Raw genomic sequence first — 17,500 nt, forward strand, 5'->3', positions numbered from 1 at the left:
TTTCCTAAAACTTGGAGAGGCGACAAGACTTTTGTCAGGTAGTGTATGTTATTTAACTGATTGAAGTATCATTTTAAGAAATGGCTTCTTCATAATCAGCATTGTGAACATTAGTTTATTTTTTTCATAAACTGTGTAATAGATGTTGTTTGTGTATTTAAGCCGTGTTTATAATCTCCTGTCACTGTTCATTTGTGCTTCATCTAAAACTCCACATCTATAATCCTCTTAGTCTATGCTGACATTATCTTCAGCAGCTCAAACACTCTAATGGCTAATGGACAGACGGCTGCTTCTCACTCAGGGCTGCTGTTTATGCTAATGAGATGGAGACTAGTGGGCGGGGCTTTCCCCCTCGTACAAAGGGAGAATGTCAATCAAAGTGTTTCTGCAGACTGTTTATCATGTCTGATTATAAAACATACAATTAATTCATGTTTACCATTAGAAGCTGGAGATATTCACACACTGCTGACACACAACAGGGTTTAAACTCTCTTCATTAATAAGCAGGTAATACAGCGGTAGTAAATGGTGTGAATTGTTGCTTAAACTACAGTGTTAGCATGAAAGTTCATCCACCGGTCTGTTTCCCTCCAGATATTTGGCTTTTTCTTTTATGCAGGATTTTCTGCAACCTGGACCCCCGCTGGGACTTTCTGCTCCATCTGCATTATAGATCCTCACGGCACTAGACTATATACAGCCAATCAGATCGCTGCTTTAGTTTGTTTATTATATTCTGAATGACCCCTGCTGAGGCCATCATAGATAAATGGATCCGTATGCATTCAGCTGCTCTGATGTGGAGTTATGAGAAATATGGTGTGTGTGTGTGTGTGTGTGTGTGTGTGTGTGTGTTTCAACGGATATGGGCTTTAATCTCTGCCTTCAGTGTGTTTGGATTCAGCTGTGTGTGTGTCCTCGTGGCAGTGCTGAAGTACAGTGTGCTTTACGGAGCATGTCTTTGCTCTTCATGCCTTCACTATAGTAAGATGTGTTTTAACCAGTGTTGGGGAGTAACTAGGTAGATTTAACGGCGTTACGTAATTTAATAACAAAATAAAAGTAACAGTAATTCATTACAGTTAATTAAATTACAGTTACTTATGAAAATGTTAAAGATTACAAATGGGGCTATATCTAAGGGTGCTTTCACACCTAGACTTTTGATTCGGAAACGGTCTCGTTTCCCCAGTTAGCACGGTTTGTTTGGCATATGTGAATCCAGCATTCGCGCTTGGATCCATGCCAAAACAATCGATCCGAGATCGCCTGAATGAGGTGGTCTCGGCTTGATTGAAACGAACTCTGGAGCGGATCGATTGTAGTAAGAAAGCGATACGATCCGAGTCTATATCACAGTGTTTTATGAATGTATTTTATGAATGTACTAGGTAGGCCCACACGGAATCTGCGCGTGCGGAGTTCCACAGATTTTAAGCCCATCAATAATTCTGTTTATTTACTTGAGTAAATGTGTGTAAATCTATATTTATTCAGTTTTTAAGTTAAAGTAATATTATTGACTGATATGAAAATGTTCATCTGATTTGTTTACAATGCAGTTTGTACAGTAATATTTTAGTAGAGATATTTTACTTTGTTTACCAAATAAAGTGAATCTAATTGGATTTTAAACATTAAGATAAATATTAAATAAAAATTTAAAAGATATAATTTTTTATTTCACATATTAAGGTTTTAGTTATGATACTCCCAAAATAATTCCACAGAAATCCACAGATTTTTACCAAATGTCTCCGCAGAAATAGTCTGCAGATTCCGTCTGGAATAGTAATAGGCATACGGCTATATGAAGAAAGAATTATGAGTAGGGCAGGAGGTCATTCCAGACATTCCAAGTCTCCTGGAAGTTCTGGGAGTCTCCCGCTAATGCACAGAGACTCCCGGATGCACACAAACGAGTGATAATCTCCCAGAAATCGCACATCTCCCTCCCGGTCCTCAGACACGTCACGCACCCTTCTCACCCTGCCCACCACATCCCTCCTCGCTCTTCAGACACGTCGCGCGCACCCTGTCAAACACGACCAAAGCTTCACAAAAATCCCCCTCCGGGTGCTTTGGTTTCCCCCACAAGTCCAAAGACATGCGGTACAGGTGAACTGGGTAAACTAAATTGTCCATACTGTATGTGTGTGAATGAGTGTGTATGGATGTTTCCCAGTACTGAGTTTCAGCTGGAAGGGCATCCGCTGCGTAAAACATATGCTGGATAAGTTGTGCTGGATATGCTGTGACGATCCCAGATTAATAAAGGGACTAAGCCGAAAAAAAAAGAATGACTGATTTTTGAATTTTAGATTTCAGTTTTTGAATTTAGAATTAATTTTTGAATTTAGTTTTTTTAAATTTGAATTTTGAATTTTGATTTTTGAATTTCAAATTTTATATTTTGATGTTTATATTTAGATTTTTGAATTTTTATTTTTATATTTAGATTTTTGAATTTTGAATGTTGATTTTGAATTTAGATTTTTATATTTAGATTTTTGAATTTTGAATGTTGATTTTGAATTTTTATTTTTATATTTATATTTTTGAATTTAGATTTTTATATTTAGATTTTTGAATTTCGATTTTTATATTTCGATTTTTGAATTTCGATTTTGAATGTTTAATTCCTGTTTGGTGTGTATTCGACTCGCTGACCGTGTGTTTTCTGCTTCTCCAGCTTGTCCTCCAGGCACCTATAAGATGTCTTCCCGGCAGCAGGAGTGTTTCTCGTGTCCGGCTAACAGTAAAGCTGAAGAGGAGGGTTCAGTGCTGTGTGTGTGTGAGGACGATCACTTCAGGACGCCGCTGGACCCGCCGTCCGCTCCATGCACACGTAAGACAAGCATAATACCATTTTGACAGTATTTCCTATAATATTTTTTCTTCTTGAGAAAGTCATGTTTGTTTCATTATGGCTAGAATAAAAGCAGGTTTTTATAACCATATTAAAGGCAATAACTAAATTTATAATAATAATTTTTATTTATATAGCGCCTTTCCAGAGCTCAAGGACACTTTACAATCAATGTAACAAAAGGAGATAGTATGAGCAGACATTGAAGGAAACAGTAATCAAGTAGAGACAACATCAGGTTCACAAACATACAAGAAGTCAAATATAACAAACTGGAAATACAAAACAAGACCTGAGAGACAAATATGCAGAGTACAGGTGGATCAAATAAATGATCAGGTTATCAAATCAGAAGTGAAGCATTCAGAAAACAAATGAGTTTTAAGTAAAGATTTGTATTCTGAGATATTATTAACATAACAGAGTGAGCGTCGGAGAGAGTTCCAGAGTTTGGGTGCAGTAACACTAAATGATCGGCCCCCTATTGAAGAGAGGTGGTACCGAAGAACAGCAAGGAGGAGTCATAGTCAGAGGAACGTAATCAGCGAGTAGGGGTGTAAGGGACAAGCATGTTGCAAGGATAAGAGGGAACTAGGCTGTTTAAGGATCTAAATGCAAGGAGGAGAATTTAGAATTTAATATGGTATGCAACTGGGAGCCAATGGAGGTCGTACAGGATTGGGGTTATATGAGCAGAACGTTGGGTATGAGTGAGTATTCTAGCCGCAGAGCTTTGAATATATTTTAATCTGGAGATGAGGCTGGCAGGCAGACCAATGAAAAGGGCATTACAGTAGTCAATGTGTGAAGAGACAAATGCATGGATGAAGGGACGCAGTTGGGCAATACGACGTAGATCAGGGGTCACCAATCTCGGTCCTGGAGGGCCGGTGTCCCTCCAGGGTTTAGCTCCAACTTGCCTCAAAACACCTGCCAGGGTGTTTCAAGTATACCTAGTAAGACCTTGATTAGCTTGTTCAGGTGTGTTTGATTAGAGTTGGAGCTAAAATCTGCTGGACACCGGCCCTCCAGGAACAAGTTTGGTGACCCCTGATGTAGATGAAAGAATGCAGATTTAATAACAGTTTTAATATGAGACTGAAAGGAGAGTGAGGAGTCGAGGATTACACCTAAAGAAGTAGATGTTTTAATGTGAGAGCCGGCAATCTCATGGAGAGACTGGTCTAAATATTGCTGGTAAGCGCTGCGGTGCTAATAAAAATGATCTCAGTTCTGTCCATATTGAGTTTCAGAGAATTTGGGTTAAGCCAATCTTTAATGTCCTTCACACAAGCAGACATTTGATCAATTTGTGCGGATGGAGAAGGTGTACAGACAGAATAAAGCTGAATAGCGTCTGCGTAAATGTGATAGTTTAGACCAGGGGTGTCCAAACTCGGTCCTGGAGGGCCGGTGTTCTGCATGTTTTAGTTCCAGCCACAATTAAACACACCTGAACCAGCTAATCAAGCTCTTTCTAGGTATACTAGACTCCCAGGCAGACGTGCTGGAGAGAGTTGGAGCTAAACTATGCAGGACACCGACCCTCCAGCACCAAGTTTAGACACCCTTGGTTTAGACCAGGGGTCACCAATCACGGTCCTGGAGGGCCGGTGTCCCTGCAGGGTCAAGCTCCAACTTGCCTCAACACACCTGCTTGATTGTTTCAAGAATATCTAGTAAGACCTTGATTAGCTTGTTCAGGTGTGTTTGATTAGGGTTGGAGCTAAACTCTCCAGGACACCGAACCTCCAGGAACAAGTTTGGTGACCCCTGGTTTAGACCGTGACGTTGTAAAATCCGACCAAGTGGGATTAAGTAAATTGTAAATAACAGGGTCCTAGAACCTCGCTTCAGGGGGACAGTGGGCGATCGGAAATCCTTAACAGAGATGAAGTATTTATAACGGCCTGCGTACTGAGCAATATGGATAGCCCTCAAAAATAAACAAAGTTTGCAAAGACGGTTTCCTTTAGTAGTAGTTTACTGTCCAGGAAATGAGTACACTGTCCTTTACAAACTAATGCCGCACACAGGGTTACTGAAGAAAATGTCAAATAAGCGGAGCAACAGAGTACTTTACCCTCACATACATGTAGGGGCTCGTGTCTAATACAACTATAGCAACAACATAAAGCGTGTGTGCTCTTAAAGGGGCCATGCACCTTACTCATTACAAACTGTGTATCTGAGAGATATGAAGAAACCCAAGAGAAAGCAGTAGCAGAAATACCCTGATCACAGAGACGTGAGTGGAGTAAATCATGAGAGACCGTATTGAAGACAGAGCTTAGATTGAGGAGCAGTAATATAGACGAGGAGCCAGAATCACCAGATAGCAGTAGATCATTACGGTTTACAGGTTATTTGTTGCATTTGTCTGCTTCTGGAGACGGTGTTTGCTCAAACTCATTGTATTTTATACAAGCACTGACTTAAAATCCTAAATCCACTCTTCAGTGTTTATCATTAGTGTAACTATAAAACCTTCACTGTTGATTTCACTGAAATCAGGCCCAGAAGCCTGTCAACCGCTCAGCCAATAGCATGCCTTTAGGGCGGAGCTTATCTTATTCTCAGCCAATGGCAGAAGCCGCTTTCAAAACAATAGTTATTTTGATCAATTGTGTTTAGTGGGACAGAAATCAAACTCTTAAGCTGTGTGTGTGTGTGTGTGTGCGCGTGTGTGTGTGTGTGTGAGCAGCTCTTTATTCTGGTCTGAACGACTCTCTGACTGCTTATGTGTTTTATTTACACCACTAATTACTGCATTGATCCGACCGCTGCTGTATGAGCGAGAGAAACACTGTGTGATGCTCTTAATTATGCTATTGATTCTACACTGACTCCTATGAGCAGATGCCGCCGCTTAGTTTATTACTGTGAGTGTGTGAGAGAGAGTGTATGTGTGTGTGTGTGTGTGTGTGTGTGTGTGTGTGTGAGTGTGTGTGTGTGTGTGTGTGTGTGTGTCGTGTCTCTAATGAAGAAAGTGAGACTAGATGACAGAATTAGATTGTAGTGTTTAAGTGTGGTTCTGTTTTGAGTGTGTGTGTGTGTGTGTGTGTGTGTGTGTGTGTGTGTGTGTGTGTGTTTTATACATGTACAGTATGCATATGTGTGTGTGTGTGCGTTGTATGTATACTGTATATATGCATGTGTGTGTGTGTGTGTGTGCATATGTGTGGTGTGTGCTGTTTATGTGAAAGTGTGTGAAAGCATGTTGTGTGTATGCATAGTGTGTGTGTGTGATGTGTGAGAGATGTCTGCAATCAAGAAAAACTCCAGTGTGCTTGTGTGTGTTTGTGTTAAATGTGTATACATCAATGTGTATTGTGTGTGTGTGTGTGTGTGTGTGCATTTGTTGGTATGCATTAGTGTGTAGTGTACAAGAGTGTTGTGTATATGCATGCATGTGTGTGTGTGTGTGTGTTGTGTATGTGCATGCTTATGTGAAGTATATATTTATGCATGTTTGTGTACAGTGTGAGTGTGCATGTGTGTTGTGTATGAGTGTGCACGTCTGTGTGAATCTATACGGATGCAAGCATGTGTGTGTGTGTGTATCAGTATGTGGTGTGTGTGCTGTGTCTCCATGCATGTGTGTATTGTGTATATATGCATATTTGTGTGTGCATCAGTGTGTGCACACGTGTGTATGTGTTTTCTAAGGACATGGTGTGTTTTTTGTGTATCTATTTGTGTGTATTATGTATATCAATGCAAATGTGTGTGTGCATGTGTATATATGCATATGTGTGTGTGTATGCATGTGTGTATTGTGTATATATGCATATGTGTGTGTGTATGCATGTGTGTATTGTGTATATATGCATGTCTGTGTGTGTGTGTGTGTGTGTGTGTGTGTGTGTGTGTGTGTGTGTGTGTGTGTGTGTGTGTGTGTGTGTGTGTATGCATGTGTGTATTGTGTATATATGCATATGTGTGTGTGTGTGTGTTTATTGTGTATATATGTGCGCGCGTGTGTTGTGTGTGTGTATGCATGTGTGTATTGTGTATATATGCATGTGTGTGTGTGTATGCATGTGTATATGTGTGTAATCATGCATGTGTATGAAAGAGTGTGTTGTGTATTCCTTTGTGAATTATGTATATATGCGTGTGTATGTGTGTGTGTGTGCTGTGTCCATGCATGTGTGTATTGTGTATACTGTATATGCATATTTGTGTATGCATCAGTGTGTGCACGCATGTGTGTATGTGTTTTCTAAGGACATGATGTGTGTGTGTGTTTTGTGTATCTATTTGTGTGTATTATGTATATCAATGCAAATGTGTGTGTGCATGTGTATATATGCGTGTGTGTGTATTGTGTGTATATATGCATATGTGTATGTGTGTGTGTATGCATGTGTGTATTGTGTATATATGCATGTATGTGTGTGTATGCATGTGTGTATTGTGTATATATGTGTGTGTGTGTGTGTGTGTGTGTGTGTGTGTGTGTATGCATGTGTGTATTGTGTATATATGCGTGTGTGTGTGTGTGTGTGTGTGTGCATGTGTATGTACGAGTGTGTTGTGTATTCCTTTGGGAATTATGTATATATGCATGTGTGTTTGTGTGTGTGCTGTGTCCATGCATGTGTGTATATACGTATATTTGTGTATGCATCAGTGTGCATGCATGTGTGTAAGTTTTCTAAGGACATTGTGTGTGTTTTGTGTATCTGCTTATGTGTGCATTATGTATATAAATGCATATGTCTGTGTGTGTGTGCGTGTATGCATGTGTGTATTGTGTATATATACATATGTGTGTGGTCATGCATGTGTGTGTGCGAGTGTGTTGTGTATTCCTTTGTGAATTATGTATATATGATTGTGTGTGTGTGTGTTTGCGTGTGCACGCGCTGTGTGTCCATGCATGTGTGTATTTATTATGAATATATGCATATGTGTGTGTTTGCATGTGTGTATTGTGTATATATGCATATGTGTGTATGCATCAGTGTGTGTACGCATGTGTGCGTATGTGTTTTTTAAGGACTTTGTGTGTGTTTTGTGTATCTATTTATATGTGTGTTATGAATGTAAATGGCTGTGTGTTTGTGTATGGTGTTTCCATGCATGTGTGCATTGCGTATGTATGCATATGCGTGTAATCTTGCATGTGTGTGAGTGTGTTGTGTATGCCTGTGTAAATTATGTATATATGCATGTGAGTCTGTATGTGTTGTGTGTCCATGTATGTGTGTATCTTTTATGCATACATGCATGTGTGTGTGTGTGTGCGTGTGTGTGTTTGTGTGTGTGTGTGTGTGTGTGTGTGTGTGTGTGTGTGTTAAGGGCTGGGGCCCCTGTAGCTGCTGATGTGTATCTGTGAGCTTCATGCACTGTGATGTAAATGTCCAGCATCAGCTCAGTGTGTCTCATGAACACATTATTATTAACACACGTGTGCAGTGTGTCGAGCGTCTCAGAGATAACACACTCCTTTCATTCCGCACACACACACCAGTCTCTGTGAATCACTCTATATTCATCTCACCGTGAAATCAGCTGCTTTTCATGGACAATCACAAGAGTCATTCTGAGATGTGAGACACACACACACACACACACACACACACACACACACACACACACACACACACACACCGCTGCTCGGCCTGTGATTGGTGGATTCTCAGCTCATTCTCTATAACCCGTGTGCCTATAGAAACTGTAGGAGACTTGATCATCTGCACACATGTCATCATATCTGTGGTGTCTGAATGCATGTGTGAAAACCTGATGTACATTCCAGAAACCCAAGAGTACGGCATTAAGAAAAGAGCCAAACATATAATGGAGATCGACAATTTCATTGATTTAAATTGTTTAAAATAAGTTTAGCTAGTTTTAAGATGTAGTTAGTGCAGTGTGTGTATGTGTGTGTGTGTGTGTGTATATGTGTGTGTGACAAATCAGGACACAAATCTGTATAATGACATGGGTATGAGTATGACACCAGTATTACAGAAGGTGGTGAAATATGAGGACATTGCGTTAAACAAATGGGTGTGTGTGTGTGTGTGCGTGTGTGCGTGTGTGTGTGTGTGTGTGTGTGTGTGTGTGTGTGTGTGTTCATTCTAGAATTTCAAAATTTTCCTTCATTTTCCTTCAGCTTAGTCCCTTTTGTCATCAAGGGTCACTACAGTGGAATGAACCGCCAACTATTCCAGCATATGTTTTTGAACAGCGGAAAACACACTGGGAAACACCCAAACACCCAAACTACGGCCAGTTAAGTTAAGGCTCAGTGGTTAGCACTGTGGCCTCACAGCAAGAAGGTCGCTGGTTTGAGCCCCGGCTGGGTCAGTTGGTGTTTCTGTGTGGAGTTTGCATGTTCTCCCCGTGTTGGGGTGGGTTTCCTCTGGGTGCTCCGGTTTCCCCCACAGTCCAAACACATGCGCTATAAGGGAATTGATGAACTAAATTGCCCTGTAGTGTATGAGTGTGTGTGAATGAGTGTGTATAGGTGTTTCCCAGTACTGGGTTGCAGCTGGAAGGGCATGTGCTGTGTAAAATATATGCTGGAATAGTTGGTGGTTCATTCTGCTGTGGAGACCCCTGATTAATAAAGCTGAAAAGGAAAATGAATGAATGAATAATAACAATAATAACGCAACATTTTATTTATGATGCACTTTTCTTAAACTCAAAGCACGACAAGATATACAACACATAAAAATGGCAGAATTACAAGCTTACTCTAAATCCCAGTAAGAAGCCAGAAGTCACACGCAATAATCAATAAATAGGCAAAAAGATTGCAAACGGCATAAAAGTGACAGTGATAATCACAAATTTCATGATTTACTAAAAAGATGCGTCTTAAGATGTTTCTTTAATCCTTCCCAATAAAGGCATTGCTAATAATGGTGTAATTCATTGCATAATTTAAAGAAAAAGCCTATACCTCCTGTTTTTATACAAAGTAAATGTAAAATAAATGTTAAAAGCTTTAAGAGGGAACATCTGATTGTTGTTTGCAAACAGGTATATTGGGAGTCTTTAAGATAATATTTTCAAGACAAAATGTCCCTAAATACCCATGCAAACATTATTTTTGAGCGATAACTTGTCAAGTCAAGTCAAGTCAAAGTTTATTTATAAAGCGCTTTTTAAAAACAACAAGTGCTTACCAACGTGCTGTACACACATACACCATTTAAAACAAAGGACAAATTCAACAGACACATGACTCTCATATGGTAATAAAAGCCAAAGAGTAAGAATGGGTTTTAAGACTTGATTTAAAAACAGAAAGGGTGGCAGCCTGCCTAACGTAGGGAGGCAAATTATTCCAAAGTTTGGGGGCCACCACTGCAAAGGCACGGTCCCCCCTGGTTTTTAACCTTGCACATGGAACAGCCAAAAGTAGCTGATCAGTACATCTAAGTGCCCTTGATGGAGTGTACAATTGGATTAATGAGGACAAGTATCTTGGTGCTAGTCCATTTAGGCATTTAAACACCAAAATCAAAATCTTAAAATGTATCCTGATCTGTACAGGAAGCCAATGAAGAGAAGCCAGTATAGGTGTAATGTGGTCCCGTTTGCGTGTCCCCGATAGCAAACGTGCAGCAGCATTTTGCACCCTCTACAGACGAGTAATGGAGGTATGGCTAATACACACATAGAGGGCATTACAGTAATCTAGTCGAGTCGAGATAAAAATATGCATTACCCTTTCAAAGTCGTTAAAAGACAAAAAAAGACTTTAATTTGGATAATTGCCTCAACTGTAAAAAAGCTAGCTTTAATTACCGAATTAATCTGTTTATCCAGTTTGAAGTCTCTATCCATAATAACACCCAGGTTTTTTACATTAGGTTTCACAAAAGAATTTAACACACCAAGATCCAAACAATCCTGAGTTCCCCCGGACCCAAATACCACCATTTCTGTCTTTTCTTCATTGCACATTCAAAAATTTTCATCCAAGATTTAATATCTTTAAGACAGTCTAACAATGGTGTTATGGACCCTGCATCTTTCCGTTTTAAGGGCAAATAAAGCTGTGCATCATCTGCATAAAGATGAAATGAAATCCTATACTTTCTACAAATCGACCCTAACAGAAGCAGATATAAGGAGAACAGAATAGGTCCAAGAATGGAACCTTGAGGTACTCCACATGAGAGAGGTGCTGATGAGGACATAAACTCCCCTAATCAAACAGAGAAACTTCTGTCAAATAAATATGACCGAAACCATTCCAAGGCAGTACCCTTAATACCGACACAGTGCTCTAAGCAAGAAATTAAAATCTTATGGTCTACTGTATCAAAAGCAGCTGTAAGCTCTAAGAGCAAAAGAACAGCGCGATGTCCTGTGTCAGTGGCTAACAACAAGTCATTAAAAACTTTTACAAGTGCTGTTTCAGTGCTATGGCAAGATTTAAAACCAGACTGGAACACTTCTTGAAACCCATGTAGGTCTAAATATGATTGCAGTAAAAATACAAGCCTCTCTAAAACTTTAGAAAGGAATGGCAGTTTTGATATAGGTCTAAAATTGGGAAGAACTGAACTGTCCAAATTTGGCTTTTTGATCAGTGGTTCAACTATTGCATGTTTAAAACTGTGTGGTACAACATCAGTAGCGAAACTACTATTTATAATTGTCTGAATTGAAGGACCAATTGATTCAAAAACACACTTTAAAAAATGAGCAGGGACAACATCAGTACCACAAATAGATGGTTTCATCTTGACAATAATGTCTCTTAAAGACGCAAGAGATACAGGCTCAGAGATACTTGCTATAATTTGTGTTGTTATTAAAGACTGTTAAACATTTTGGTTTTAAAAGAATATAAAAGTATTCAAAGGTTTATCTAAATGTAATAAAATCTAGATGTAGCTGTAATGTATTCCTGTATCTGCTGTTTCTCTCTCATTAGTTTTCCCTGAAGCGATTTAAGCCTCAAGCTCCGTTAAGCTTCACCCAGTTGTAGCTAATTGGGTTGAATTATTAAAGGAATTACAGTTCATTGAGGAGTAATTATCATCATGTAAATTACTGTGCGTTCTGGTGACATTTATTTAATACCAATGATTTTTTTTGGTCTTTATTGGTGTGTGTTTAAAGTTCAGATCATTTCTATACTCAGGTTATCATGCTGTATATGTGTCTCGTTCCAGAATTGCATTTCAAGCATTTGTTGATTGATATACAATGAATCCATTATTGATGTCAAATAATGCAGAATGCTTAAATGTAATGGGAAACACAACAAATATGTTAAGCAAAATAAACTTATATTAAAAAGAAACACAAAGTTATTCTGCCTACACCATTGTCAGATTATTTTGCTTAAGGAGAAAACTCACTTCATTTTGACTCATTATTCTCTGTAAACAAGACTATATTGTCTGCTTGTCTACAAAATGCTTCTTGATTTAAGAATTTTTAGATATTTGGACTAGAAGCAAGACAAAAATGACTGCTACGGAAGTCAATGTTATCAACATTCTTCAAAATATCTTCTTTTTTGTCCAACAGAAACTCTAATTAAAAAATAATAGAAGGTTTATTATTAACCGAGTAAACGACAAATAATTAATCTATTATTAATGTATCCTAAGCATCTTGTGTCCTTCTGTTTTTTTTTGCACACAGGCCCCCCCTCTCCTCCCCGCGATTTGGTATTTACCCTTAAGCAGTCTACACTCATTCTGGAATGGGCTGCACCAAATGACTCTGGTGGACGGGTGGATCTGTCATACAGTGTGGGGTGTCGGAGGTGCGTGGGGCCCCCGAGGGCCGCTCAGCTGCAGTGTGAGGCGTGTGGAGCCAGCGTGGGCTTCGTCCCGCAGCAAAACGGTCTGACTGAACGCTCCGTTACTGTGGTGAACCTGCTGCCCAACTCCAACTACTCCTTCAGTGTGGAGGCTCATAATGGAGTGTCGGAGCTCCTGCCCAACAAACGCTTCTACACGCAGGTCAACGTGTCCACCAGCCTGCCAGGTACTGTCTCTAGCTTTTTAATTTAATTACATTTTTCAAAAACTGTTTTTATATTCTTTATATTTAACTTATTTTGTCTTATTTTAGTTGATATAGTTTTCTTATTTTATTTATTTATTTAAAATAGGTATTTATTATTTATTTTTTTATTCAAAATGTTTCTATATATACAGTTGAAGTCAGGATTATTAGCCCCCCTGTTTATTTTTTCCCCAATTTCTGTTTAACAGAGAGCAGATTTCTTCAACATATTTCTAATCATAATAGTGTTAATAACTCATCTCTAATAACTGATTTTCTCTTTGTCATGATGACAGTAAATAATATTAGACTAGATATTCTTCAAGACACTTCTATACAGCTTAAAGTGACATTTAAAGGCTTAACTAGGTTAATTAGGTTAACTAGGCAGGTTAGGGGAATTAGGCAAGTTATTGTATAACGATGGTTTATTCTGTAGACTATCGAAAACAAATATAGCTTAATTTTGACCTTAAAATGGTGTTTAAAAAAATTAAAAACTGCTTTTATTCTAGCCGAAATAAGACTTTCTCTAGAAGAAAAAATATTATCAGATATATTGTGAAAATTTCCTGAATCTGTTCAACATCATTTGGGAAATATTTAAAGAAGAAAAAGAAATTCAAATGGGGGGGGGAGGTTGCGGGGGAGGTGAATAATTCTGACTTCAGCTGTATATATTCTAAATTGATTATATCTTGTTTTAGTGTATAAAATAAGCATTTTGGCAATGTTATACTGCATTATCCCGGTTAAATAGACAGAAATAATAATGACAATGCATATTACCACTGATTCAGTGGTTGCCTCGCCAAAAAAAAAAGTCTCAGAATGAAAAAGTGTGACCGGCCCCTGATAGGGTAATTTTCACAGCTGAAATTAAAGGTGTAGTATGTAAGTTTGACCCCCAGTGATTGAATTAAGAATTGCATTCTTGGATCAAAACACATGCAAGCGCAGGTTGCCAGATTGAGGACCAATGCGAGCCTGACTATCAAGCCTAAAGGCTGATTTAAGTCGTGTTCTATATTAAAGCAACGGGATGGAAAGGAAGTATTTCCATATTAAAAGGAGTCTGCCCCAACCCACACCTGAAATTGATATATTCGAAACGGCTTCTATTTCTCACAGCTGAACAACAGGATAAACTGACAATGATCAGCTCAGCTACAGCTCATGTGCTGTATTCAGTGTTAAATGCTCATAATGTGAGTCTGAATGGCATTTTACATCACATTTATTACTATATACTGAAAGCAGCAGCAGATAGTTCAGCTCAGATCTGGAGAATAAAATAAACCATCTGAGATTGAACTTCAGAATTGAGACTCAGTGCAAACCAACAGATATCAGTGATTCAGCATCTACATTTAATCATCTTTAAGAGGTTTAATATGTGTTCATTAGATTATAAACCTCACCATTGTGTTGGAGTGCAGTGAGTGCACTATTCTGAGCTTCTGAATGGCTGGATTTACATTTCTGTCATGTTTCGTCTGGTGCAAACAGCCAAACTGCTCATCACTGCAAATCTCGTCCTGTAGTGTGTTGTGTTTACATTGTTTACATGTTTACATTGCTAATATTTAAATTATTTGCTAATTAATAATCTCATGTGGAACTCTGAATACGTGTCTCATTTCGGATTCTGCTACTGTCCACCAGAGGTCACATTTCAGTCACGGACGCATGTTGTGAGAGCCTTTCTGACTGAATGAATGAAATACGCTGTTTTCCACCATCTGGCAACCCGGGCTGCTGGCATATAATTGTCTAAACCAGCGGTTTTCAAACTGTGGGTCGCCAGCATCTATTAAGCGGGGCGCAAGACATTGAGGCGTGCACTTGAGTAATTATGATGCTGATTTTTATGTGTTCACTAGAGTGAATCTGATTAATGTTAACTCCACATCTAACTATCAGGCACCTGTAGAGTTAATGTGTTCGAGTAAAACATAGACAAATAAAATAGACTGGGTGCTTTTTAAAATGAATGATGGGGAATGAAAGTCAAATTCCAAAAAAGTGGCCTTCTGAATCAAATCAGCAGGATTCCCTTCTGGATCTTTCACTTAATTTGAAGACACTACTGACTACTCTTACATGCACATCAGTAGTCTAGTTATTTGCCTTAATATTCAATAATATAATTAAGGTGTTTAAGAGCTTTCATGTAAGAGTTTCCTGTAATTTTACGTGATTTTAACTGCAGTTCAGCAGTTTCACATTCACTCATGAATATTTCATTCATTCTTCCATGACAAACTGGGGTATTATACGCAAATAAGGAGTAAAGACTGGTGGAAGAGTGATGTTTGATTGAAATTTAATAACGCATGCCGAATGGAAAGAAAAAAACCTCTGCATTTCACGATGTGCGTGCCTGCGGTCATTTACTGACAGCCACTTGTGTGTGTCCCCTACATGACGGTAATACTTTGATTGCGGTGTTTACTTCAATAACGCCACTAATACATACATACTCTACGTCTTAATTTCATGTCTGATTAGTTCAGTTATGACTTAAGTCGGATTAGGGTCATCAAAAATCACTGTTTACATGGTGACTCTTAATCAAAGTATTGTCTTAATTGTATTAATTTATTTCAAGAGTTCACACTTTGATAATGCTTGACTATGATAGCAGGTTTGGCATGCTGTCCCGGGAGAGAACCCTGAGCTCGCAGATAGATGAGCCCAAGGTTCTCGCCTGGTCAATGAGCATTAGGAAGGATACGAGATCAGGAGTTTCTTGAGTGCCCCCTTTTGCTATGTATGCGTTAAGTGCTTGTGACTGTATTACGATTCACTTATGTACATGTTTTTAGACTGGGAGGAAACCGGAGGACCCGGAGAAAACCCAAGCAAACACAGGGAGAACATGCAAACTCCACGCAGGGAGTGCCAACTGGCTCAATTAGAACATGAACCTGTGGCCTTCTTACTGCGAGGCAGCAGTGCTAACCACTGAGCCACCGTGTTGCCCGATTATGAAAGAGGAGGAGGGAGAAGGGAAGGATGGGGGGGGGGGGGTGTTTCCAAAAACGAAGATAAGGAATGAAGTTTAGGCAGGATATTTATAGTAGTTTTAGAATGATCTGAAAGGCTAGCTAATGATTAGCAATGAGGATCAGCTGTAGTCAATCATATCACGTGCTCCTCTTGAAATTAGTTCACTTAAGTATTGGTGTCCATGTAAACTTAATGTTCGACTCAACCACACCATCAGGGCTCTGTGAACTTGGCCTTGCGAAGCAGAATTTTCTGGATGAACGTACATCAAAAGCAAGTATGCCATAGCTCACGCTTATTGACAGTGGAAGATGGTTTATGTATAGTCATGTCAGGAATCCAACCATGCTGTCCTCACAGAAACAGGCTCAGCCATCACAACTGAATCAGTTAAGCTGTATATGTGTTTTAATGTAATTCATGCTATGAACTTTAAATGCAGTGAAATTGGCCAAACTCGGGGTGGATGTGTGTCCTATAAGTTAAAACCCCTGGTCTGAACTGTCATTGGGCAGGTTAAAGAGACCAAAACAAAGACAGCCGTTCCGTAATGCACATTCAAAGCAGAATATCTGACTTCAGCATAAACAAGAATGTTCACTGAGCATGTTTCTGAATATCTGCACACATGTTAAGATGTTTTTATGCTTTAGAGGAGTCAAAAACTTGCATATATCACCTTTAAAGACTGTAATTAAATGCAGTGAGTTGATTAATTTGTGAATACATCAGCCATTTTAAGCGAATCAGTTGAATACTGCCTGGTACTATGGTGTTTTAGTTCCTATTTAAGATAAGACACTTGAGGCGATAGCGTAAGCAAACTAATCAGCCACTGAGCTAAACTAAATAATCTTGTCTTTTCTATTTGACATAAGATTATTTAGCTCACCCCATTGGCAGATTATTTAGCATGTTTTTAGGAAAAACTGAAAGAAAGACTAACATTATGTGTACAATGCCCCAGAAAATGACTTTAATGCAGCATACTGTATAAGACAGGTTGATTCTGATGTAAATCAACCACAGTCTAGATCAAGAAGGATATGAAAAGCTTTATGAGTCTGCTGTTATTAAATGTGTGTGTGCTGTAGAAAGACAAACTCTGTACATTAGCAGTTTTCCAAATTTTCTGATTCATGTTTTTATTTTTCCCCGTTTATTTCTGCTCTTGAGTTGCATAATTGCATCTTGATCTTTCTTCCAACAACGTTTAACATTGAAAAGTGTGAGAGAGTCTGTTCTGCACATGTGTGATATTCAATTCAGTTCATGTTTATATATATATATATATATATATATATAGTGCTTTTTACAATATAGATTGTGTCAAAGCAGCTTAACAGAGAAGCTTTAGTAAAGTCCAGATTTCAGAGTTGAGTTTGCAGTGCTGTATCGTCTGGGTTGGTGTTGTGTATTACGCTACAGAAGCCTTGTAATAAACTGCAGCACATTTACTGTATTCTATACACTCATTTCTCTAGATATTATTTCTTAGATATTATATTATGGGCAACGCAGTGGCGCAGTAGGTACTGCTGTCGCCTCACAGCAAGAAGGTTGCTGGATCGAGCCTCGGCTGGGTCAGTTGGCGTTTCTGTGTGGAGTTTGCAT

General features: G+C 38.9%; 1 protein-coding gene across 1 annotated transcript in view; it reads left to right on the plus strand.

Moving 5' to 3' along the window:
* The window catches only part of LOC130246516 (ephrin type-A receptor 7-like), a 178,909-nt gene that overhangs the window by 75,437 nt on the left and 85,972 nt on the right, over window positions 1-17,500 (plus strand). Inside the window, exons 2-3 of the mRNA XM_056479503.1 lie at window positions 2,699-2,854; window positions 12,506-12,853. Of these exons, the coding sequence (XP_056335478.1) occupies window positions 2,699-2,854; window positions 12,506-12,853 (504 nt within the window). The remainder of the gene's footprint in view (window positions 1-2,698; window positions 2,855-12,505; window positions 12,854-17,500) is intronic.

Source organism: Danio aesculapii, chromosome 19 (genome assembly GCF_903798145.1).
Source record: "Danio aesculapii chromosome 19, fDanAes4.1, whole genome shotgun sequence".
NCBI classification, from domain to species: domain Eukaryota; kingdom Metazoa; phylum Chordata; class Actinopteri; order Cypriniformes; family Danionidae; genus Danio; species Danio aesculapii.